The sequence below is a fragment of the Bos indicus x Bos taurus genome, chromosome 18 (assembly GCF_003369695.1).
Source record: "Bos indicus x Bos taurus breed Angus x Brahman F1 hybrid chromosome 18, Bos_hybrid_MaternalHap_v2.0, whole genome shotgun sequence".
Taxonomy (NCBI): Eukaryota; Metazoa; Chordata; class Mammalia; order Artiodactyla; family Bovidae; genus Bos; species Bos indicus x Bos taurus.
The window spans coordinates 2309363-2332949 of NC_040093.1; the positions used below are offsets into that span (position 1 = coordinate 2309363).

At 62.9% G+C, this 23587-nt stretch overlaps 1 protein-coding gene across 1 annotated transcript; it reads left to right on the plus strand.

The window, feature by feature from the left end:
• The first annotated feature begins 5608 nt into the window (after positions 1–5608).
• On the plus strand, positions 5609–21443 carry ZNF787 (zinc finger protein 787). Its single transcript, XM_027514629.1, has 3 exons — positions 5609–5775; positions 13192–13279; positions 19739–21443. Exons 2-3 carry the CDS (start codon positions 13201–13203, stop codon positions 20812–20814), a joined length of 1155 nt encoding a protein of 384 aa, XP_027370430.1. The 5' UTR covers positions 5609–5775; positions 13192–13200; the 3' UTR covers positions 20815–21443.
• Positions 21444–23587: the final 2144 nt, after the last annotated feature.

The window sequence follows — 23587 nt, forward strand, 5'->3', positions numbered from 1 at the left end:
AAAAGCCTCTTAAGGAGACACACATTTCATTCTTTTTTTGAGAATCGATTTATTTATTCGCCTGTGCTGGGTCGTCTTTGCCGCGTGAGGGCTTTTCTTTATTGTGGTGTGTGGGCTTCTTATTCCGGTGGTTTCTCTTGTTGGGGAGCACAGGTTCTAGGGCGCACGGGCTTCTGTGGTCGTGACATGTGCCCTCAGTAGTTGGGGCACACGGGCTTAGTTGCCCTGAGACCTGTGGGATCTTCATTCCCAGACCAGGGATTGACCACATGTCCCCTGCTCTGGAAGGCAGATTCTTAACCACTGAAGCATCAGGGAAGTCCCCATGTTTCCTTTAGAAAGGGAGTTGCCATGATCTGGATATTCACGTCTCCCCAGCATTTCTGTTGAAATCCTAATGTGGCCGGATGCCTTGGTGTGTGTGTGGGGGGGGAGGTCTCTGAGAGGTGATTAGGTCATGAGGGAGGTGCCCTCAGGTACCAGAATTAGCGCTTGTATAAAAGGGACCCCAGAGAGCTTGCTAGACCCTTACACCATGTGAGGCCACATGGAGAAGGTGCTGGCTGTGAGCCAGGAAGGTGGTGGTGGGGGTGGGCCTCACCAGAAGGCAACCGTGCTGCAGCCTCGACCTTGGACGTCTAGCTTCCAGAGCTGTGAACAATGAATCTCCATTGTGGAGAAGTCACCCAGTCTGCGATGTTCTGTGATAGCAGCCTGAGTGTGCTAGAACAAGATACATTATGTGCACGTGTGTGCATCCGTATTGTCCTCTGTCTTCCACATCTGTGTGTTCTCAGTTGCTCAGTTGTGTCTGACTCTTTGTGACCCCAGGGACTATAACCTGCCAGGCTCCTCTGTCCATGGAATTCTCCAGGCAAGAATACTGGAGTGGGTTGCCGTTCCCGTCTCCAGGGGATCTTCGCAACCCAGAGATCAAACCTAGGTCTCCTGCATTGCAAGCGGATTATTTATTATCTGAGCCACCAGGGAAGCCAAAGAATACTGGAGTGGGTAGCCTATCCCTTCTCCAGGGGGACGACCGAGGGATCAATCCCAGGTCTCTTGTGTTGGCAGGCAGATTCTTTACTATCTGAGCCACCAGGGGAGCAGGGGACTTGTTTCATGGGATTGTTGTGAGGAGTAGTTGAGATCAGGTAAGTGACGAGCCCAGCAGTGTCCCCATGGACACACTTTAGCTGATGTTGTTAATTCCTTGCACAATGATGAAGATAAGGTGAGGAAACGCCTGTGAAGCACCCAGCACGCCCACCTGTCACCAGCCTGGACCCTTCCTTGAAACCTTCACTATCCTCCCAGTATCCATTCCCTTGTCTCCGGTAACTGCACCCAGTTTTCCTGGGGAGCCGAATGGGTCACCTTTTCCCGACTCCTCTTCTACCTGGTTTTGGGGAAGCTGGCTCCATAGGTGACTCAGGACTGGCCAATCAGAACAGCACCCCCCTCCCAGGCCACTGTGATTGGTTCAGGCCACCCAATCAGATTTAACCAAATAGAACTGGGCCGTTTGCCAGGACAGGGGAGAGAAAGGCACGCACCAACTTTTCCACCTAATTTTTACAGAGGTAAGCATAGTTTGGAAACTGCTGGAGGCCATCTTGCCACCATATGCATGCCTAGAATGAAACAAAACGGAGGCTAGCAGAGCCCAAAGATACGTGGCAAGAGACCAGTACTGGGTGACATTCTTTGAGCTCCTGGATCAAATCACACCTGATGGTGTTTATATGTGTGGAATTTTTTGGATGTTATATAAGCCAACACAAGGTTATTGCCCTCCCCCCTTTTTGTTTTTGGCCTTAAACCTATTTGAACTGTGTTTCTGTTTCATGCAAGCTGAGCCCTAACTGTTAAAGTCCTAGTTTGTGATCGGATTTCTGGGGATTGGAATCTTTGAAACCTGCATGCAGCAGCCACACACTTGGATCATAGAGCTCCAAAGCGTTAGGGCCGCAAGGGGCTTTTGAGGAAACCCCAAGCAGTAACCAGAGTTTCAGAGCCCGATAGGTGTGGGATCGAATCTCTGCCCTGTCCTTGCTCACTGTGGGTTCTGGACAAAAAGGGGTTGTCATTATAATGGGAATGCTACAGGGAGGTGGAGGACGGGGGAGGTACTCAACCTGGTTGAGTCAGGAAGGATGAGTAGGAATTACTGAGGCAAAATGAGAGAGAGCAACAGAGCTTAAGGGAACAGTGAAAGAAAATGCCCAGAAGTGGGGAGATGGCAGCACAGCTGGGAAAATTTCCAGTCGCTTCTGTGGCCGTGGTCTAGCATCACTCTGGGGGCCGGGGCGGCTCTGAGAGTCTAGACCCGTGGGCCAGAGCCACACACTGACAGGTCTCGGAGCTCAGTCAGCTGTGGCTTCCTCCTGAGGGTGATGGGGAGCCACTGGAGGGCTTCAGACAGTCATATCAGGGTGATGGTGACAGACAGTCGTGTCAGGGTATTAGACACAGTCATATAAGAGCGACAGACACAACCGTATCAGGGTGACAGACACAGCTGTATCAGGGTGACAGACACAGCCATATCAGGGTGTTAGATACAGTTGTATCAGGGTGACGGACAGCCATATCAGGGTGACAGACAAGTCATATCAGGGTGTTAGACATAGTCATATCAGGGTGACAGACAGTCATATCAGGTGACAGACACAGTCGTATGAGAATGACAGACTCAGCCGTATCAGGGTGTTAGATACAGTCATATCAGGGTGACAGACAAGTCATATCAGGGTGACAGTCATGTCAGAGTGTTAGACACAGTTATATCAGGGTGACAGACAAGTCATATCAGGGTGACAGCCAGCCATGTCACGGTGTTAGACATAGTCATATCAGGGTGATAGACACAGTCATGTCAGGGTGTTAGACACAGTGATATCAGGGTGACAGACCGTCATGTCAGGGTGATAGACAATCATGTCAGGGTGTTAGACAGTCAGATCAGGGTGACAGACAGGCATATCTGGGTGTGTATGAAAGCTCTTTCTGAGCCTGAAATGAGGCGAGACTGGAGCAGAGGGGACAAGACAGTTGGGAGTGAACCGTCCCCTCCGTCCCCTGCGGCCCTCAGCGCCTGGGACCCACAGAGGAGGTGTGGCAATCTGGGGACATCAGTGATGCAGAGGGTGGACAGATGTTATAGGAGTACCCGCAGTGTCCCCTCGGGAAGGACGGATGCTGAAGCTGAAGCTGCAGTATTTTGGTCACCTGATGCAAAGAGATGACTCACTGGAAGAGACCCTGATGCTGGGAAAGATTGAGGGCAAGAGGAGAAGGGACGACAGAGGATGAGGTGGTTGGATGGCATCACAGACTCAATGGACATAGGTTTGGGTGAACTCTGGGAGTTGGTGATGGACAGGGAAGCCTGGCGTGCTGCAGTCCGTGGGGTCACAAAGAGTCGGACACGACTCAGCAGCTGAACATGGAAGTCCAAGTTCCACGGAATGGAAGTCCAAGAGTAAGTTACTGGCAAGGTCGTGTTCTGGTGAAAGCCTTCTTCAGGGCAGCAGATGGCTGGTTTCTTGCTGTGTCCTCACATGGTGTAAGGGAGGTCTCTGGGTCTCCTTTTTAAATTTTGTTTATTTATTTATATATATTTTTTGGTCGCACTGCACGGCATGTGGTATCTTAGTTCCCTGACCGGGGACTGGAAACTCGGGAGTCTCTTTTTTTGATACCAAATTCATTCAAATTTATTAACAGACATTTAAAATATGAAACTATCAAAATAATAGACAAAAACATAGAAAATCTACATGATCTTGGGTTTGGCCTGTGGATCATGGACTTTGAGTTTTAACACACAACACAAAAAGCCAGTCCACAAAAGAAAAAGGTAGTATTGTGGACTTTATAGGGTTAAAGATTTCTACTCTGAAACACCGTATTCAGAAAATCAAAAGACAAGCCACAAACCTAGAGGAAAATATTTGTAAAACTTGTACCTGATAAAGGATTTGGACTCAAAATACAGAAAGACCTCTAAAACAACTCCATCAAAAATGGAAAACGATCTGAACAGACACCCAGCCAAAAAACATTTACAGATAGTAAAAATCATACAAAAATACGCCCAGCATCATAAGCCACTATTGTCTCTGCTATGTTGTGCCCAACTCTTTGTGACCCCATGGACTGTAGCCTGCCAGGCTCCTCTGTCCGTGGGATTATCCAGGCAAGAATACTGGAGTGGGGCGCCATGCCCTCCTCTAGGAAGCTCAGAGCATCACCTCATGGACTAGGTTTCAACATAGGGATTTTGTGGGTACACATGCAGACCATAACACCATACATTACAATAGTAAACCACAAGTTTGTTTCTCTTTAAACTTTTAATTATTGTAAGTACACATAACATACAACTTACCATCTAAACCATTCTAAAGCGCACAGTTCAATGTCACTAAGTACATTCACATTGTTGTATAACCATCACCACGGTCCATCTCCAAAGCTGCTTTCATCTTGCAAATAAACTCTGTCCCCATTAAACTCCCCATTCCTCCTCCCCACCAGGCTCCTCTGTCCATCCAGGCTCCTCGGTCCATGGGATTTCCCAGGCAAGACCAGTGGGTTGGTTGCCATTTCTCTCTCCAGGCATCTTCCTGACCCAGGGATCAAACCTTCCTCTGTTACACCACCTGTTACGCTCAGGTGACAGCCAGCCAACTGGAGACCCAGAAAGGGATCAGAGGGACTCAGCCTGCGAGGACACTGTGGTGTAAGTTATTTAAAAAGCATGTATTTATTAACAGAAACAGGTAAGCTCACAAAGCGCCCTCCTCTCCAGAGAGGAGGAAGTGAATCCCTGGACGTTATGATCAACCTTCAGTGACAGGAGGCAGTTTGCAAAGGCACTGCTCAATGCAGGAATTGGGAGCCCGATTCCACGAGTTCGAGCCCAGGACCCGCATCCTCGGTGTGTGGCTTTGGCCAGGTGCCTTGACCTTTCTATTCCTCGTTATCTGCAAAACGGTACTGGATTATCCACAAACTACTTAATGTACCTAAAGCCCCTGGAGGCAGGCGCACAATGTGTTACTGTCGCTCTAGAAGGGAGGACCCCGGCTCAAGCGGGCGCTGGGAGGAGCCTGAAGCGATCAGTCCAGTAAAGAAGGGACCAGGGTGGCAGACGAGAGAGCCCTCCGGGCGCACGAGCTCCGGCCGCCGCGGGCGGCGCCGGCATGGAACGGGTTACAACGATAGAGACGACCGGCGGACCCGGGGTAGCTGAGCGGCCCTGGCCACCACCCTCCACGACGCCTACCGCGCGACCGCGCAGGCGCGAGAGCCCGGCGCGGGGGCGGGGGGCACCTCCCTGGGCACCCGGAAGTCTCCGCCTAACGGGCCGAGCCCGCTCCTCCTGGCCTGGAAGGGGGCGGGGCGCGAAGCCCCTCGTCGCGCAGCGCCATAGAGCGTGGCCGGAGGACCCGTGTCCTAGACGCGTCCGGAAGTGCCACCCTGGGGCGCCCGCTCCGCACCATAGAGCTGGGGGGGGGCCCCGCGGCAGCTAGGGGGGGGTCGCCGGACTCGCCTTCCTAGAGAGGCGAGGACGGGGTGGAGGCTGGAAGGGGGGTAGGGAGGGGAGGGGGGGAGCGGCGCGGGCGGAAGCGGCCAGGAAGGTCACTTCCGGCCTGGGCGCCCGTCCCCCTGACCCCAGGGTCTGAGTCGCCGCTGCCGCCGCTGCCACCATCCGCGAGGGAGGAGAGAGGAGGAGGAGTGCGGCGCGGCGGCCCCGGGACCGAGGAGGTGAGGGGAGGGCGCGGGGGCGGGGGCCGTGCGCCCGGGGCCGGGTGGGCGCGCGCCTCAGGGCGCCGGGCTGCGGCCGGGGGGGCGGGCGGGGAGGCGGGCGGCGAGCGCGACTGGGCAGGCGAGTGCGCGTGCGCGCCGCGGGGGGCGGGGGCGTGAGTGAGCGCGCGGCCGCTGACGCGGGGCGGGGCGCGCGCGCCGGGACGGGAGCGCGCACCACGCCCGGGGGGCGCGCCCGAGGCGGGCGCGCGCAGCGCGGGCTCGCCGGTGGGGCCGCCGTGTCGCCCCCACCCCCACCCCAGCCTTCCCGGCCGCTCGTGGCCGGAAGTGGTGGCGACTCCCGGGGGAAGTTGAGGCCCCGGTGGGGGAGGCGGCGCGCGCGGGCCCAGCCGGCCTGACCGGAAACGGCGGCCCCCGGGGGACCGGTGGCGGCCCCTGGCCTGCCCGCTCCCCTTTCCCCCCTTTTCAAAGGAGCCAGATCCCGTTGCCGCCCCGGGCGCGCTGCGTGCGGCCTTTGATCCGGCCGGTAATTACGGGCATTCCGGCCGGCGGGAGGCTCATTCATTCGCCCGGGCGCGGGCGGCGGGCAGGAAACGCGTGCGCTGGAGGGGAAATGTTAGGCCAAGGTCAGGCACCGCGTGGCCCGCGGGGCAGGGCGAGGCCGGCGGCCGGGCCCGATGGCCACCCCGAGGCCTCCCGGGCGCCGCATAGCGCCCTTGAGCCCCTGTTCGCGGCCCGGCCATAAAGGGGAGCACCCCAGTTCGTGGAAACGGGTGCCCCTGGGGCACAGGCCAGCCAGGGATGGCGTGATCAGACGGAAAAGTGAGCCACGGCGAGTGTGGACAGAGACTCTTGCGGGCCCATTGGTTGGCACGAGGACAGGGAGATGAAGCAGGCCCGCTGTGCGCGTGGAAGAGCTGGACCGGGCCCATGCGCCTCCTCACCTCCACACTCCTGTCCTCACCCAGGGGACCAGGGAGGGCGCCCCAGCCCCAGTCCAGAGGGGCACTGTAGGAAGGGACTGACTTGGTCTGTGTGCTCCGCGTGGTTCCTGGTGCCTGGACCTGTCTTAGGGATCCAGGGTTAGGATCCAGCTGGGGGTTGGGCCTGCCCTTGCTCCCGGGGAAGCCCGGTTACTGTGGCTTATCTCTTCCCTAAGAACTTAAGCCTCTTTGGCTCAGCTGGCATTCACCCTCCGCCTCTGCAGGCAGGCCCTCCGGCCTGAGCCCCAGAACATTCAGATCTGATTCCTTCTTGTGTTGTCTCTTGTCTTAGCCTCTTACTCCTGGAGGTCTTGGAGTCTAACCCCCGCAGGCTGAGCTAGAGAACTGGAAGGATTCGGCCCAGGGTGGCCCCGGGCGTCAGGCGGCACTGCTGCGTGTTAGCCCTGGGCTCTGGGGTCAGACAGACTGGTTTCAGGTCCCAGCTCCACGTTCATCATCACCTTTTTGACCTCACAGCACAAGGCATTTCTCAGTTTCTACTAGTGAAAAAGAGGGGCTGTACTAATGGCGTTGACCTTGGTAGGAAGGCTCCCAATGCTCTCCTTTTGGAGCCAGCGCACAGCTCTCAGAAGTGGGTGTGAAGCGGGTGCAGAGGCCTCAGGCCGGCCTGGCATTCCCGGGCTCCGTCTCTTCCAGCCCCGTGACCTTGGACCTGCCGCTTCCCCTTTCCCAGGCTCAGTTCCTCCTCAGGCCCCCATGACCCAGAGCACGGTCCACCATCCCTGGGTGAGCCTCGTCCATCAACGCAGCTGCCAGCCCCGCCTGGTGTTGGGCCTGGGACACAGTGGTCCTGGTGCGGTGCTCCGCTAGGGGTGGGGCAGGACGGTGCAGTAGTGGAGAGGCTCGGACGCCCCAGGCAGGGGCTGGGGGTTGCCAGGCTAGCCGGGAGCTGGAGGAGCCCGGGGGAGATGTCTCGAGTCTCACAGGACAGAGGAGCTGGCCGAGAGGCCCCGGGGACCTGAGGGGGGCCTGAGTCCTGGGCTAGTGGCGGCGGTCTTGGTCTTGACCTCCAGTCTCTGCCTGGCTGCCCTGGGTCTTGGGTGGTCCTTTCTGGGCACTCCTGGGCTCAAACGCCCCCAGCCCTGACCCTGGACATGTGTCCTGCAGCGCCCCCAGCTGGCCGAGGCTGTGCCTGGGACCCCGCTGTGGCCCTGGCCTCCTTGTGGAGGCAGACTGCAGCCAGGAGCCTGGCACGTACCGCAGAGGCCCCAGGGTGGGGGTGGTCACCCCACTCAGCGGTGGGCTGAGCCCCCTGCACTGGTGCAGGGTTGGCGGGAGTCCAGAGCCTGGCCTTTACCAGAGCTGCCGCCTCCGCTGGCTTCTTTTGGCCAGGCTTGGGTTCTGGGGAGATGGAGGCTGTTCTGGAGGTCTCTGAGGTATCCCTTGGTTTGGGGTTAGGGGACTTGGATACCCCCCATGGGGTGGGGCCGATGACTGGCTCGGAGACGCAGAGCTGGCGCCTGTTTTCAGGTGTGACTCTCGGTCCGTGTGTTAGGAGGCCTCCCTGCCCCAGTTGCGGGGGGTTGCTTGTCTCTCCAGCGGGGCCAGCAGCCCTGTCCTGGTGGCAGAGAGGGCGCCTCTCACCACTGCGCTGCCCCCCGGCTGAGCCGGCTGCTCCTGGGGTCCACCTTGGTGTGGGGGTCTCCTTGCTCTGCCTGCCTGATTGTTGGGCCCACAGAACACTGGCCTCTCTTTGCCAAATGGGGGCTCCTGTGCGGGCTGCCTCGTCACGAGTGATGCTGGGGACCCACACGTGGTCCAGCCTGGAGGCGCAGGGTCAGGCCGGCCAGGACGTCCTGACTCCCTGGGCTGGAGGAGTTTGCCGTCTGCTGAGGTGTGTGTGGACACATAGGGTGGAGGAAGTCAGGGAGAGCCTCCCAGGGATGTGGGCTTGGCTGTAATCCGGAGTAAAGGGAGCCGGTACTGGTGTTCTTGGCGGAGGGGAGGACTGGTCTTGGAGGCTGGGCCGCGGGTGTGTCCCGAGGCCCTGGGAGGTTGGGTCAGCCCTGGACGGGTCTGAACTGGGCTCCAGAGGCCTGTCCACGTTCCCTGGGCGCCCAGCTCCTTGTGGAGCGCGGCCGTTCCTCTCATGATCTGGATGCCAAGCCCTTGAAGATGAGGCGCGGGGTGGAGCATCCGCCCCGGATGGCGTGGCTGGGGGTGAGGCCGACTCCACCCTGGCCACCCACCCACCAGCCCAGCGAGGGCAGCCTCCCATCCCCTTAGTGGCTGTGGGGATCAGACGGTGCCCACGCTGTGTCCAGTCCTCGGTGTTGTTGTTTGGTCTTGTGTGGGGAGAAGGGACAGTGGAGCTGAGGGAAGGGAGGAGTCTGGGAAGGCTTCCTGGGGGAGGTGCTGTGTTCTCTGGGCTCTGGCGGCAGGTCTCCAGGGAGCAGACAGGGGTGGGGGCAAGGAGGAAAGAAGTATCCTGCAGATACCAACCAGGACAGCCCAGCGCCCCCAGAGGGAGCGGAGTCTGGCCCATCGCCCGGTCAAGGGGTGACAACCAGCAATGGCCCACATGTGCAGCTGTGTTTTTCTGGCCTGAAGAGTATTTTGTTGTTTTAAGGAATCTTCACTTATTTACCAGCATTTAAGGGCAGACGTGTGGGAAGCTCTAGGAAGGCTGGTGGTGGCCGGGCACTGGAGAGCAGACCCCTGGAAGGCCAGAAGGTGCCCGGCACGTGTGATGTGGGGCAGGGCTCCCAGGAGGAAGTGCGTCTGCGGGCTGACCTGGCAGACGCCGCCCGGGTCTGGAGTTTGGACCTAGTGCAAGGGTCGTGTGTGGGGGTAGTTCAGGTAGGGGGGTGGTGGGACTGAGCTGCCCTTAATAAAACAGACAGCAGCTCCCCTGTGAGGTGGTTGCCGTGCAGACAGGTCACCCTCTTACAGCTCACAGTGACCACGTGCACAGGGACGTGCCCCTGGGGACCACAGGCCCGAGTCCTGTCTGGGTCTGCCCGTCCTGACTTCTCGGGCAAGCGGAGTCACCGAGGTCTCCCCTCCGAGACCAGCGCTTCCTCTTCCTGCTCCTCCAGCTGCCACGGGCTGCATGCGCGTCCATCACCGGTGACAGCCGTTTGGGCTGTCTCCACGCGCGGCTCTTGTGACTTGTGCTTCCGCAAACACGCGCGTGTAAACTGTCGTGCGGACGTGTTTTCACTCCTCTTGGGTTCATGGCTGGAAGGCCCTGCTTCTCCGCAGGCATGCGCGTGCTTTCTGTGGTCATCGCGTCCAGCTGGCGCGCCTGCTCTGGGGTCTGTCTGTGGTCTTGACGCCACGCGGAGCATGTATCTCTTCGTGTGCTTGCCAGTTCCTTGCGTGTCGTTTTGGAGAAGTGTCTCTTCCCATCCTCTGTCCCCTTTCAGTCGACTGATTTGTTTGAACCTAGTGCCTGGAAAAGATGAACCGGTCCGTGGTGTGGGGAGCAGATTTGGAGAGGGCTTGGAGGGTGCAGGCCCCGGGGGTGGGAGTTGGGAGAGGGCGGTGAGGGTGGGTGCAGGGCCCTCCCAGGGTGGAGGCCGAGAGGTAGCCACTGGGCTTCGGTGGCCTCGAGGCTGGGACGGGGGCTGGGGAAGAATGGCCGGGGAGGAGCCGGGGGTCCCAGCTAAGGCCTGAGGGCAGCTCAGGAACAGAGAGGCACGTGGGGCGGGTGGGACGGAGAAGTGAGGGGACAGCCGGGGCAGCTGTCTCCGGCAGCGGGAACCCTGGGCAGGCGCCGGAGCAGGGCCGGCCGGAGGAGGCGGCGAGATTGGCAGCGGAAGAAAGAGCCGGCGGGTAATTGGTGGGCAGGCATCCAGTGCAGGTGGGTGGGTCTAATAACAACAATAATAATAATTTGTCTCGCAGGCCCTGCCGGCTCCCAGGCTAATTGGATCGCTGCAGGGCCCCGCGGGGGTGGGCCTTCGTCTCTGTGGAGTGGGTGGGGGTCAGAGTGGGGCGGCCGGGCCTGACAGGTGTGCCGGGCCGTGGAGCGTCTGGGGGGCGGGGAGGGCAGGACCCACCACCTTCAGCCTCCAGAGACATCAGGTTCCACAGTCGGGCTGGCGCGGGAATCACCCCACTTCCCCCAGGGAGCCGCCGGGTCAGGGGCTGCCCCAGCCCCCAGCTCTGGGTGGGAGGGCTGTGGCTTCCCCCTCCCCCCAGGTCCCAGGGTTGGACCCCAAGGCCCCGGGGCTCGGGGCAACACAGGAGCCCGAGTGGCCGCAGTGGAGGAGCACACGAGTGGCCGGGGCGACTCTCCAGTGCACGCCGTTGGCCCTTCACAGGGATCCAGGGAGTCTCCCAGGGCGCGCTCCGGCTCCTCCCCACCCCCAACCCCGGGCTCCTGGGGTCCCTGCTGTGTGAGGCCGCGGTGGGGGCACAGGGCCCGGCCCCCGAGCCAGAGCGGCCCCCACGAGAGGCCCAGCAGGTGGATGCCAGGGTGTTTACCCGGTGGCTGGCTTTAAGTCTCCCTTCCTGGGGGGGCGGGGAGGGGGGTCACCGCCCTCTGCTCAGGCCAAAAGCAGAATGCAGAGCAGACTGCCCCGGGGCCCGGGTGTGCCGTGCGCCAGGTGGAGAGCCCGTGGGCCCAGAAGTCAGCCAGAGAAGCTGCCGCCTGTGGGGCCCAGTCGGGGCTTCCTGCCAGGTTCCGAGTTCCATCCGACCGACCCCGCCCCCTCCGCTGCGGGCTCTGCCTTGGGCTCCTCCAGGCGTTTCCCAGGGCGCCCTGCGTGGCCGGCGCTTCCCCGAATCGTGGCGACCCTGTGCCCTAGCCTCCGGGTCTCAGACTCTGACTTGCCGCTGGTCGGCCTCGCTGAGGGTCTGTGTGGACACCTCGATCCCACTTAGACCCAGTGAAAAGCGCCCTTCGTTGGACGGCAGCTCCCAGGAGGATCATCGTGTGTGCACCCCCGCCCCCACTCTGTTCCAGTCTGTCGAGGGGCCTTACCCTGCCCTCCTCTGCCCTCCTGGGGCTTCCAGCTGGACTGACTGAGGCGATCAGCAGGAGACCAGATGGATTCTGTTAAGCACCAGCTCGGGAAAACCCGAGTGACAGGGCGGGGCGCCAGCGGGGGTCTGCGTGCCGGGGGGTAGCCTGGGCTGCGGTGGGGGAGACGAAGGTCACGTCTGCAGGCTCCCCGCCCCCTGGGGCGTTGCTCCCTCCTGGTGCGGGACCCTCTATCGGGGGGACTTGCCTCGTCCTCTCGGGGAGTCATGGGTTCAGAGGAGCTCCTTGCACCAGGAGCTGGGTGTGGGCGGGGGTCCTGCAGTTCAAGGCCCGCTCCCCGCCCGCCATGGGAATCAGGTGGTGTCTCCCTCACTCCCTGAGCTGCCCCGTCTGGGGGTGTGGGGACCTCTGGCCTCGGGGCAAGCTGCCCAAAACCTCCCTGTCCTGCGTCCCTTCCCCTGGAGCCTGTGGACACCCTGAGGAGGATGGAGGGCCCCCGCCTTCTCAGTGCAGGAAGCGGGCGGAGGTGGATGCTGGCCGGGAAGGCCCTGCTTGCTTGACTTGGACGCAGTTATTCCGGCCCCACAGGTGGCCGCCCAGCAGATAGGTGTGGATCAGAAGTCTCGCCGAGCGGCCCCTCCTGCCCCTGCCGCTCCTGTTTCTCTTTTACTCGTTTCTGACACGGACGGTGTTTGAGTCAGGGCCTGCACACATGTCTTAGTCTGTTTACGGACTCACTGGGACACAAGCCACCCTCGTGAGAGGGACAGTCCACTGGGTGTCACAGAGTTCGGCAGCCACTGCCACCGTCTCGTCCCAGAACATTTCATCACTCAGAGAAGCCCCGTGCCCACACGTGGGCGCTCCGCCAATCCCCGGCCTGGCAGCCTGGCCTCAGCCGGATCTTCCATGGCCTGCTCCGCTCCCCTCGCTGCCTCTGCGCAGCGCTGCTGTGAAGGCGGTCTCAGAGCGGGATTCTGGGGCTGCGTGGGCTGAGCCCCTGTGGTCGGCCTGCTAGGCTGTTCTCACGGCGGCCGTCCTGGTTGGCATGCCCGACCGCCCTGTACCCGGACTGTGGGGGGGTACCCGCTCGGCTCCGGCCGTCTGTCCTGTGGGGTCTGGGGTGGAAGGGTCTGGCGGCCCGTGTGTCGGCGTTCAGCGGGCTGCCTTCGAGACCTGGAGCCTCCACGCTACTCAGGCAGTTCCTGGGCGTCGCTCACCGTCAGCAGCGCCTGCTGTGTCCGGGGGTCTCGGGGTGGCGTGTCCCCGGGCCACCAGCTTCCTGGGAACCCCGTGGCCCCCACGCCCCCACCCCTCCACTCGGGGCAGTCGCCCTGGGAAGGCGGCTGGGGTCCCCAGCTCGGGCTGAGCGCTGCCCGCATCTGTCTTGTGGCCGTCCAGCCGGGGGGCGGAGGGTGCAGCTCGGGCCCCCGCGTGCGCTCTGGCGTCCTGTGAACCCTCTCCTTGTCTCCCCTCCGACAGGGCCCAGACATGGAGCTGCGGGAAGAGGCCTGGTCTCCGGGGCCGCTGGACTCCGAGGACCAGCAGATGGCTAGTCACGAGAACCCAGGTGAGGGGCCCTGGGCTTCTCCCGGCTGACCTCGCGCCCTGCCCGCTTCCTGGAGGCTCGGGGTCCTACCCCGCCTCCCAGGCCCAGCCAGCCGCCTCCCGGGCCTGGTGGGGTCTCCGTGGCCCCCTAGCTGGGAGCCTTTGGGGGCAGCCCCCTCGGCTGCCGCGGGTGGGGGCTCCTCAGCCTGGGGAGGGCCCGGGGGCTGGGGGCCAGGAGGACACAGGGCGTCCGGGTGGGCCTGGGTCCTCCCGGGTTTTCATCTTCATTTAAGACATGGGCAGCCTGCCTTATTTAATAAAGCGTTACCTGGCTTGAGTAACCTCCTCTGTGAGCCCCCGGGGATGAGGCTTCGCGTGCTGAGGCCGGGCCACAGCCTCGCCAGCCCCCACCCTCAGGGGGAGCCGTGGCCCATCTCCCCGGCCCCGGGCTTCCGTGCAGGGCGCCTGTGAAATAAAGTGTGAAGCGCTCTGTGCTGCTGTTGATGCGTCTTCGTGCGTCCCGGCCGGCGTCCATGACCTCTCACTGTGAGGGCTCTAGGCCTGGGGGAACAGACCCTGCCCTACAGGGAGGGCCCAGGCCCTCCTTCACCACGGCGCCCCCCCTCCCTGTTTTTTTACCGCTTTAAAGTAAGATTAACCTTACAGTTGGTTTCCTTCTGGAAACTTCCAGCCCGACAGTGTGGTGGCCGCACGTCGCGCTGCCTGGCCCCAGCAGTGAACCACACTGGGTGGGCCTACACTGCCTGTGCCCGTTTCTTGGAGGATTTCAAAAAGCATCCCCACGTGTCGCAGCGGCTCACCCATAAATTCTCCGCGAGCAGCAAACGCTCATCTCAGCTGACGGACTCAGCGTTTCCCCTGACTGTCCTCTGCCCCCAGCCGCCTCCGGAAGGCGGTTTACCTCGGAGCCCAGAGTTCTGACTGTGCACGCTGTCCACTCAGGCGCTCTCCTGGGCAGACCTTGAAGGGCAGGTGGGCTCTCACCTCTGTTCTGCCCAGTGGTCTGCTCGGGCCCCCACCCTGTGACCCCCTGCGCGCTTCCCAGCTGCTCTGCTCCCCCTTGTCGGCACCCCTGTGGGCCCCTCCCGTGAGGGGCAGTGTGGGACCCCTGCCCTGAGACCGCTGGTGCTGTCTGGTGCGGTGGGGAGGGCCGAGGGGCCCCGGGGGCAGGGCTGTGAGCCCGGGGCATGGGACGGTGGGGCCACCAGGAGCCAGGGCTGGGGCTGGGCTGGACTGTCTGCAGGCTGCAGCCAGGTCTGTGCTGACCACCTCACGGGCGCACTGACCGCGCACGCCCCCCCCAGACCCCGGGGGAGGGGGGGAGCCGGCAGGGGTGCGGTGTGAGAGCTGGCCAGGTCTTCCACGTGGGCACTCAGAGAGAGGTCCTCTGAACACGGATCGTAGGTGAAGAGAAGGCCTGACTGAGGCGGGGAGGAGTCTTCAGCCAGTGGGTTGGAGATAACCCTCCAGGGCCAGGGTCCCAGCCTCACACGGTCAGGCCCGCCTCTCCTATCTCAGTGGCACTAGCATCACCCCGCAGAGTCCCCTGAAATGCTCTGCCTGAGCTGGGGCAACAGCAGACCCCGCGTGAAAAGACAGCAACCTCACCCAGGCAAGACCCACGTGCCCTGGCACAGCCCCGAGCACAGGGGGATGGGGACGAGCCAATGGCCCTCGTGGTGTTAGGGGGCGGGGAGCTGGCCACCAGGCTGCCCTCGGGGGTCACTGTGGGCAGCAGCCGCAGCGGGTGTTCCATGCAGAGCAGCAGCGGGGTGCACAGACTGCCTGGGCCCGCGGCTTCCTGTGTCCAGGGAAAGCACCCGCCATGGAGGCCCCAGGCAGGGCAGGGTCTGCACGGAGGGGCTTCAGGGTCCAGTGGGGACTGCAGTGGGGAGGGGAAGGTACTGACCAAATGGGGTGGCGGCAGAGCGAGGGTCCCTGGGAGAGCAGGTCACACACGCGGCAGAGGACCCTCGAGGAGCTGAAAACACTGCCCAGAATGTAGCCGCCTGTGAATTCAGGGAAGTGGACGTCCAGAGATGGGCAGACAGGGAACTAAAGTTCTGTTCTGCTGACCCCACCCCGCAGGAGCTACTAGAATAAGAGAAAGGGGCCGAGGAGGGTGTCCTCAGATGCGGAGGCTGCGGTGTGTCAGAGGTGCACAACCAGACAGGCGGGACTGTGCGGAGGGGCTTGGAAGAACAAGACCAGGACCGCGCGGCCCAGGGGCAGAGCTCAGCAGACAGCCAGAAACACAGACAAAGCCATTTCAAGACAAAGATGGAGCAGCTGAAGACCAAGTAAAAGTAGTGAGTGCATCGTTCCCTGAGAAAACCTGAAGGTGAAAAGGAGGAAGGTTGTAAAATCAAAAAGAAATAAAGATTACAGCAGGGTTTAAAAAAAAAAAAAAAGGTACTGAAGTTAGTTAAAGAAAGCCCCAAGAAGACAAAACCCTGTATAAGGAAGAGAACAGTGAAACCTACGCGTCTAGAAAACATTCCTGAAATGGAAAAGTTGGGTGTCGAAAGAGCAAGTCGAAACTCTGAGAACATCCGCTCGGATGGATGGTCTTTGAATCAAGTCGCTGGGCTTGAAGAAGCAGATCCCCCCGGGTACCTGGGGAAAGAGCGAAGGGCCCCAGGCAGAGGAGACGGCATTGCGCTCAGCCAGTCAGTGGCGCCTTCTGCCAGGGCAAAGTGGAGGGCTCCTGTTTCTGATTGTTGGGGGAAGGAAAGGGAGGCCGCGGGTCACATCGTATGGAGAAGCGACCTGCACATTGGAAGGGCGGAGCCAAGCAGACCGGCTCCGCGTGGGCCCTTCCTGGAGATCCGCGGGCAGGGAGCGGGGCCAGGCTGGCTGTGAGGTGGGCGCCCGAGTCCTGAGGAACCTCGCTTGGCCGTGCCGGTGTGCGCACCGCCATCCCGATGCTGGTGCTGTGGTGTCAGCAGCCTGGCACAGACGGCGCCTCTGGGTTCTCTCCTCGCCTTGTGAGGACTGGGGATGCGGGCGTCTAAGGAAGACCGCAGAGAAGCCTACTGGCCTGGATCTGTATGGAAAGTGTCAGTTAGAGCTTACAGGAATTTTACCTTAAAAAAAAAAAAAAAGCAGTGATCACTTCCAGATTTGGAGCTTGAAATTGTTTCCTGCTCAGAGAAACCAGAGCGCCCTTGTAGATTGGCCGGCTGCAGGTCTGGGGAAGAAAGTGTGGGTGAGCCTGTGGTGGCAGAGGAGCTGTCAAAGGACCCCCTAGGTCCCATCCGGAGGACTCGGAGCCCCTTCAAGGCTCCCACGCACCACAGCTGGCGGGGTGACAGGCGAGGGGTGCAGCCCACCAGATGTGTGTAAATCCGTGGACTCAGAGTGCAGTGAGGAAAGGGAAGGTTACTTGGTCATGCTGGAGGACAACGGAAGACCGGGCAGATGAAGGAAAATGAGGTTCATTCCGCCGTAAACCCGTGAAATTGACCACTGGGTCCCAACCAGCGGGCGAGGGAGCTTCTCAAAACTACTCCACCTACTAAACGTAATGTGGAGCTGACCACAATCAATGCAGGACAAATGCCCTGTCACGACGGGGGCGGGGCCCCTCTGTGCCCGCTGCGTGCAGGGGCCGCGCCGTGCATCCCTCCATGATTCCGTAGATGTCTGAGTTCCTGCGTGTCAGTGGCCCTTGATGTCACAGAAACGATACGCCATCACACGAGAGACGATAATCCATGCTTTTAGTGAGAGAACGGGATTGCACCTTCAGAATGACTGACCACAGAACCGGCGGGGCTGGGCCCCCAGCAGCCCACGAGGAGGAGCTGGCAGCCCGCGAGGGTCCAGAGGGCCGCAGGGCTCCGTGAAAAGAAGATTGTCAGGAAAAGCAAGAGACCGGCGAAGCTGTGTATTACACAGGACCTAAAAGACTTAGATGAAGTCAAAAGTAAAGGGACCGAACTCATGTCTGGGGATGTGCACTTGGGTGATGGCGTGCAGGAACGCGAGGGGGCGGCTCTTGCACGGCTCTTTGGGCTTGGGGTGGGGGAGGGTGCGTGGGACCGGGCACGGAGGGGCTCCGGTAGGGAGGGCGGACCGGGGGCAGCCGCTGACCATCTTCCTGACCTGGACGGGGTGCAGAGTCGGACTCGGGGGTGCACGAGAGCGCGGGGCCCTGCACCCACTGCAGGAGACCAGAGGTCCGCTGGTTGAGGGGCAGGCCCTACTCCCGGAGTGAGTAGACACTCCTCCACTGGGCCGTTTTAACACCTGCTCGAAAAGCAGTGCCTGTGGTGAAGGCGGCGCAGTGCCGCCCCCGGCTCAGCCCCACTATCAGCCCAGCCCTGCGGCGCACCCCCCCCACCCCGCCCCCGCCCCGAGCTTTCTCTCCTGTTTCCGGACCGGCGCTCCGCCCCTCGCCCCCCACCCGCATCCAGGACTGCTGGTTGAGTCCCAGGGGTCTCACAGGTTCAGGTGGGCTATGTTATGTCCGGGTCCTTGCGATGGCAAATGCGCGTCATCGCCGAGTCATGTCTCTGTTGTTAAACTTTAGGGACAACTTGGAAAGCAGAGCGTGTACTTCGGCCTTCCGCCAATAGCAAGCCTACTTCCTATCCCCTCTCTTCCCACGCCTTAGGACGTCGTGTGCTTAAGACTTTCTCCTCTTTATCTCCCTTGGCCGCGCTGCGTGGCTTGCTGGATCGCAGGGCCCCGATCAGGGTGGGACTGGGGCCCGCGAGGCAGTGGAGTCCTAACGGTGGCCGCCCCGGAGTTCCCGATTTATGTTGACGTCAAAGTGGAGTGGGCCCCAGGCCATCTCTTCGGAAGCGCCTCCCACCCCGCCCAGGCTTCCTACCGAAGTGATGTCCTGTCCCAGCTCAGGCCCTGTTCCGGTACTCCTCGTGTGGAGCCCTGGTTCTCAAAGCGTCGGTGCTCAGTCACCGGGGGTGGCGCGTGGGGCATCGTCTCCCAGCGCTGCCGGAGCTCAGGGCGGCCACCTGGGATCCGGACTGCGGGCCCCTGGTGCTTCTCCGCCCCCAGGCCGTGTCGCCGCGGGAGGCGGCTCATCTGGCTGGCCCCTCGGTGTCCTCGCTGCGAAGGCCCGAGTCCCCAGCGCCCACCTCGCGGGTCTTAACGCACAGATGCTTACCGAGTGCACGAGGACGTTATCTCGAGGAAGAGTGTTGGGGCACTTTGTCCCAGGCCGGGTGCTGGAACACGGTCCGACCGCTGGCCCTGTGGGCCTGCAGGCTAGTGAGAGGGGGCGGGAAAACAGAGCTAGGTAGGTTATGGTGGGGTTCACCTTTGAGCGACGCCTTCGCGTGGCACCTGGGGGCGGGGCCGGAGGCTGGTGGGCGGGGTTATTTCCGGGGCGGAACCGAAGCTTGGTGGGCGGAGCTGTGTCCGCGGCCCAGGCCGGAGGCTGGTGGGCGGGGCTATGCCGGGGCGAGGCTGGGTCCGTGTGGGCGGGGCTGTGCCCAAGGGTGGAGCCGGAGACTGGTGGGCGGGGCCGTGGGGGGGGGGCGAGGCCACGCCCAGGAGGTGGAGCCGGAGGATGGTGGGCGGGGCTGGGCCCGAGCTCTGGCCCCTGGCAGGTGTCTGAGCTGGAGCCCCCTAAATCCGTCTCCATTCTGTAGCTCAGGCCCGAGTCGCACAGGGAAGGCAGATGTCGCCGAGGGTGCACCCAGATCTCGTGGAGCCGCTCATCTCTCCCGGGAGGCCGCCCGGGCGAGGGGCGGTGTAAATGTATTAAGGCTTTGTCGGGCAGTCGGCCCGCGGAGGTGTCCGAGGTGGTGTCCTCGGTTCGCAGGCGCCGGGAACGAGGCCCCGCGCTCCTTTCTTGTCTCCACTGGGCACATAGGGCCCACAGAACCAGGGCCCAGGCTGAGGACGTCTGTGATAGAGGTTGCGGGGTGTGGGGTTGCACCCCCAGTTAGTGGGGGGGGGTAGTCAGGGCTCTCCTGCTGTGCTCTCATTAACCAGTCCGACCCCCGCAGCCACGGTCGTCTTCCCAGAACCCAAATGTGACACCGTCCTTTCCCGGGCCGAGATGAGAGCCGCCTGGTGCTAGGGTCTCCTGCCTCAGGGGTCATTCTGTACTAGGGCCTTACCTAGCCCTCCACGCGCAGCCCCGTTCGATTCTGTTGATTCCTTTAGCAGACATTTCTGGAATCCCCACCAAGTCCCGGGCATTGTTCTGGGTGTGGGGGAAACGGCTGTGAAGGAAGGCGAAGCCCTAGGGGATGGTTATGGAGTGTTTGGTAAAACGCAGGAAACTGGGGGGTGTGGGGATGGGGATTGAGCGAGCACGTCTGCCCGGGGCAGGCCTGGCAGCTGCAGGCCCGGTTCTCGGCGCTCCGAGGTGCCGCCCCCAGCCTGGTGGAGGGGAGCCGGTTCCCGAGGCCTCGCAGCGCGGCAGGGAAGCAGCCCCAGACGCCCTCCGCGGGCTCTCTGACGTCCTCTCCCCGCTTCCTTGCAGTGGACATCCTCATCATGGATGACGACGACGTCCCCAGCTGGCCCCCGACCAAGCTGTCCCCTTCCCCATCGGCGGCCCCAGCCGGCCCTCCGCCCCGGCCGCGGCCGCCCGCGCCCTACATCTGCAACGAGTGCGGCAAGAGCTTCAGCCACTGGTCCAAGCTGACGCGGCACCAGCGCACGCACACTGGCGAGCGGCCCAACGCCTGCGCCGACTGCGGCAAGACCTTCTCGCAGAGCTCGCACCTGGTGCAGCACCGGCGCATCCACACGGGCGAGAAGCCCTATGCCTGCTCTGAGTGCGGCAAGCGCTTCAGCTGGAGCTCCAACCTCATGCAGCACCAGCGCATCCACACGGGCGAGAAGCCCTACGCCTGCCCCGATTGCGGCCGCAGCTTCACGCAGAGCAAGAGCCTGGCCAAGCACCGGCGCTCGCACAGCGGCCTCAAGCCCTTCGTGTGCCCGCGCTGTGGCCGCGGCTTCAGCCAGCCCAAGAGCCTGGCGCGCCACCTGCGGCTGCACCCCGAGCTGTCGGGGCCGGGCGTGGCGGCCAAGGTGCTAGCGGCCAGCGTGCGCCGGGCCAAGGCGCCCGAGGAGGCGGCGGCGGCGGACGGCGAGATCGCCATCCCGGTGGGCGACGGCGAGGGCATCATCGTGGTGGGCGCGCCGGGCGAGGGGGCGGCGGCGGCTGCAGCCATGGCGAGCACGGGGGCCAGGGCGCCGGGACCCCGCTCGCGGCGCGCCCCGGCCCCCAAGCCGTACGTGTGTGTGGAGTGCGGGAAGGGCTTCGGGCACGGGGCCGGGCTGCTGGCCCACCAGCGCGCCCAGCACGGGGACGGGCTGGGAGCAGCGGGGGGTGAGGAGCCGGCGCACATCTGCGTGGAGTGCGGCGAGGGCTTCGTGCAGGGCGCGGCGCTGCGCCGGCACAAGAAGGTGCACGCCGTGGGCGCGCCCTCGGTCTGCAGCCACTGCGGACAGAACTACTACCGGGCGGGCGGGGACGACGACAACGAGGACGACGACGAGGAGGCGGCGGGCGGGCGGTGCAGCGAGTGCCGCGGCGGGGAGGGCCGGTAGGGGCGGCGGCCCGGGGGGGCGGGGCCCCTCGGGCTGGGCGGGAACGACGGCGCGGGACCCAGAGGCTGGGGCGAAACGGACAGAGGGGCGTCCCGGGGGTGCGGCGGGCCTGGGGCGGGGCGCGCGGAGCGCCCACCAGGTCGCCCGGCCCCTCCCCGCGCCCGCCGCTCGGCCTGGCTTGGCCCCGTCGGTTCTCGGCCAAGCCCGAATCGAGACGTTGGGTGGGAACTAGAGAGACCAAGACGCGACGAAACCCATGAGCGGAAGACCATTCGCCCTCTTTCCTTTCTCTCGCCGAAAGGGCTGCTGCGAGAACGGCGAGCCGTGCACCCTTTACCCTCGGAGGGGCCCCAGCAGGAAGGGAGAGAGGGTCCTTTTACCCTTTAGAATTTTCTTTTAATCACACTGCCTCCTGCCCCCGCCCGCCTGTTATTTTCTTCCCCTTCGCGGTCCCAGCCTTTCTCCTCTCCCTGCCCTCCCCCACCCCGCCGGGTCTGGGGTCGCGGAGGCGTGCGGAGCAGAGCGCCCGCGTCCCGGGCGACCCCGCGGACAGCGGGTCCCGGCTCATCCCAGGCCTGGGCGCGGCGGGAAGAGGGCTCGGGGGCAATAAATCGCACTATCCGATCGTCCCTCCTGTGCGTGGTTCTTGAGTCCGGGGAAACGGAGGGCCCCGCACCCGGGCAGCTGCTGCTGGGTGCGTGGGTGGGGGGCACCGGCCAGGCCGGAGGAGAGAGGCCGACATCGGCCCAGGCCGCGCGCGTACCCGGGTGCTCCCTGGAGAATGTCCTGGGAGAGTGACCGGCCGGCTCCGGCAGCGGGCTCTGGGTCCCCGCGTGAGCGGCGTCCTCAATCCGGGAGGACGGGCAGGCCAGAGAGGACCTGGGGCGGGTGTTCCGAGCGAGGCCCGCCCACCGCTGCTTTTAAAAGGACTCCGGCGGCCGGGGGCCGGGGGGCGGGGCGGGGCTGAACAGGCCGTGCCTCTCCTCGCGGTGGCGGGCAGCTCTCCCCCGCGCTGCCAAGGACCCCAGGCTCCCGTCTCCACCAGCCCCGGCGGCCCCGCCTGCGTGCAGCGTCTTGGAAGACTTGTCCTGCACCTTGTAGCTGTGTCCCGTCCTCACATCCACTGGGGGAGCAGGGGACAGCCACGGTGTCACAGGTCACCGTAGAGGAGTGCCTGTCTCAACTTCCCAGCGACAGAATTACTGCCTCTAGGAAGAAGCTGGACTCTGGTGGGTGGGCGGGTATCTGCCTACACACCGCCCCCTGCCTCCCAGGAGCCAGCGGGGCCGGGGGAAGACAAGGGTGGGCAGTGGCTTTCTGCTGCTGGGCCACGTGCCAGACCCACAGGTCGGCCCGGGTGGGGGTGGTGCCTGATACCACCCCAGCATCCCGGAACCCTCCGCTGGAGGCCTGGGGACCATGGGGTCTTGGGAGGTGCAGTGGGTGACCCCGGGGAGGTAGGGTCCCCCCAGGGTGTGTTTCCAGCCTGGCCAAACGGTTCCTCTGGGTTCCTCTGACCTCCGCGGAGTGCGGAGCTGACCAACCAGTCGGGGGAGCTGAAGGAGGAAGCAGGGGTTGGGGTGTGTGTCCTCTCAGGCCTGAGTCTCCCCTGGCCTCTGCTGTCCCTGAGCAGGCCCCAGGCCGCAGCCCCTTGGGGCCTCGGGTTCGGAAGCCAAAGTCATGGCCGGCCACCGGTGGGCAGGGACGTGTAGCCCAGGAGGCTTCATTAGGACACCTTGTTCTCAAGTGGCCGTGGCCTCGCTTGGAAACGGTGGACCTGGGTCTGTTTCTTCTGAGGTCTCAGACCTCTGTACGGGAGGGAGGGGGAAAGCTGCTGTTTGTCCAGCGAGGCCGGGGAAACAAAGGCTGAGGGGACGTTTCCCGGTGCCCGCAGGTCCCTTCTCCGTCGGCCAGAGCTGACCTTGGGCGCTTCCGGAGGCGGGGGGGCAGGGGGGGAGTGCTGCCTGCTGGGGGTGGGGGTGTTCCCTGTCCCCTGGGGAGGAGTAAGCGTTGGGTTGAGTCGTTCTGTTCCCACCTCCACGGGCAGAGGCAGCACCTGACACCCGGGCCAGATTCTGGGCCACAGAGAGAGGCTGTGTGACCCTGGGCAAGTGAACTAACCCCTCTGACCCTCCGCTGCCTCCTCTGTGCAAAGAAAAACTTGCCTGTCACAACTGTTTGCAGGGACCCCTGGGGTGTCTCTAAGTGCCTGGTCTCCTCTGGTCACTGACCTCGATTCCTGTCCCGGGAGGAGCCTAGTGCGGGACTTAGGAGCCAGGCACACTGCTCTGCCAGGTGGTGCCGCCCGCCTTCTCCAGTCCTCAGTTCACTTCTTGTCACAATGTGGCATTCAGTGAGCTCGAGGGGCTTCCCAGGTGGCTCAGTGGTCAAGAATCCACCTGCCAACGCAGGAGATGCGAGGAAGAGCCCCTGGAGCAGGGCATGGCACCCCACTCCAGAATTCTTGCCTGGAGAATCCCATGGACAGAGGAGCCTGGTGGGCTGCAGTCCACCGGGTCACACAGGCATGACTGAGCGCGCGTGCAGTGAGCCAGCAGGGGCACGTACTTGGTTTATTTATCCCGTCTCCTCCTGCTCCCAAGCTCTGGCGGCTGTGACTCAGGCAGCCGCACCTTTGGGTCTAGGAAACAGCCCTCCTCCTCCGCGGGGAGCAGGCAGTGGCCACCCCCTAACATGTCAGGAGGACGCGGGCCTGTGTGGAGGGCACTTTCGTCCTGTGGGGCATGGACGTGTGGCCAGGAGAGGGTTTTCT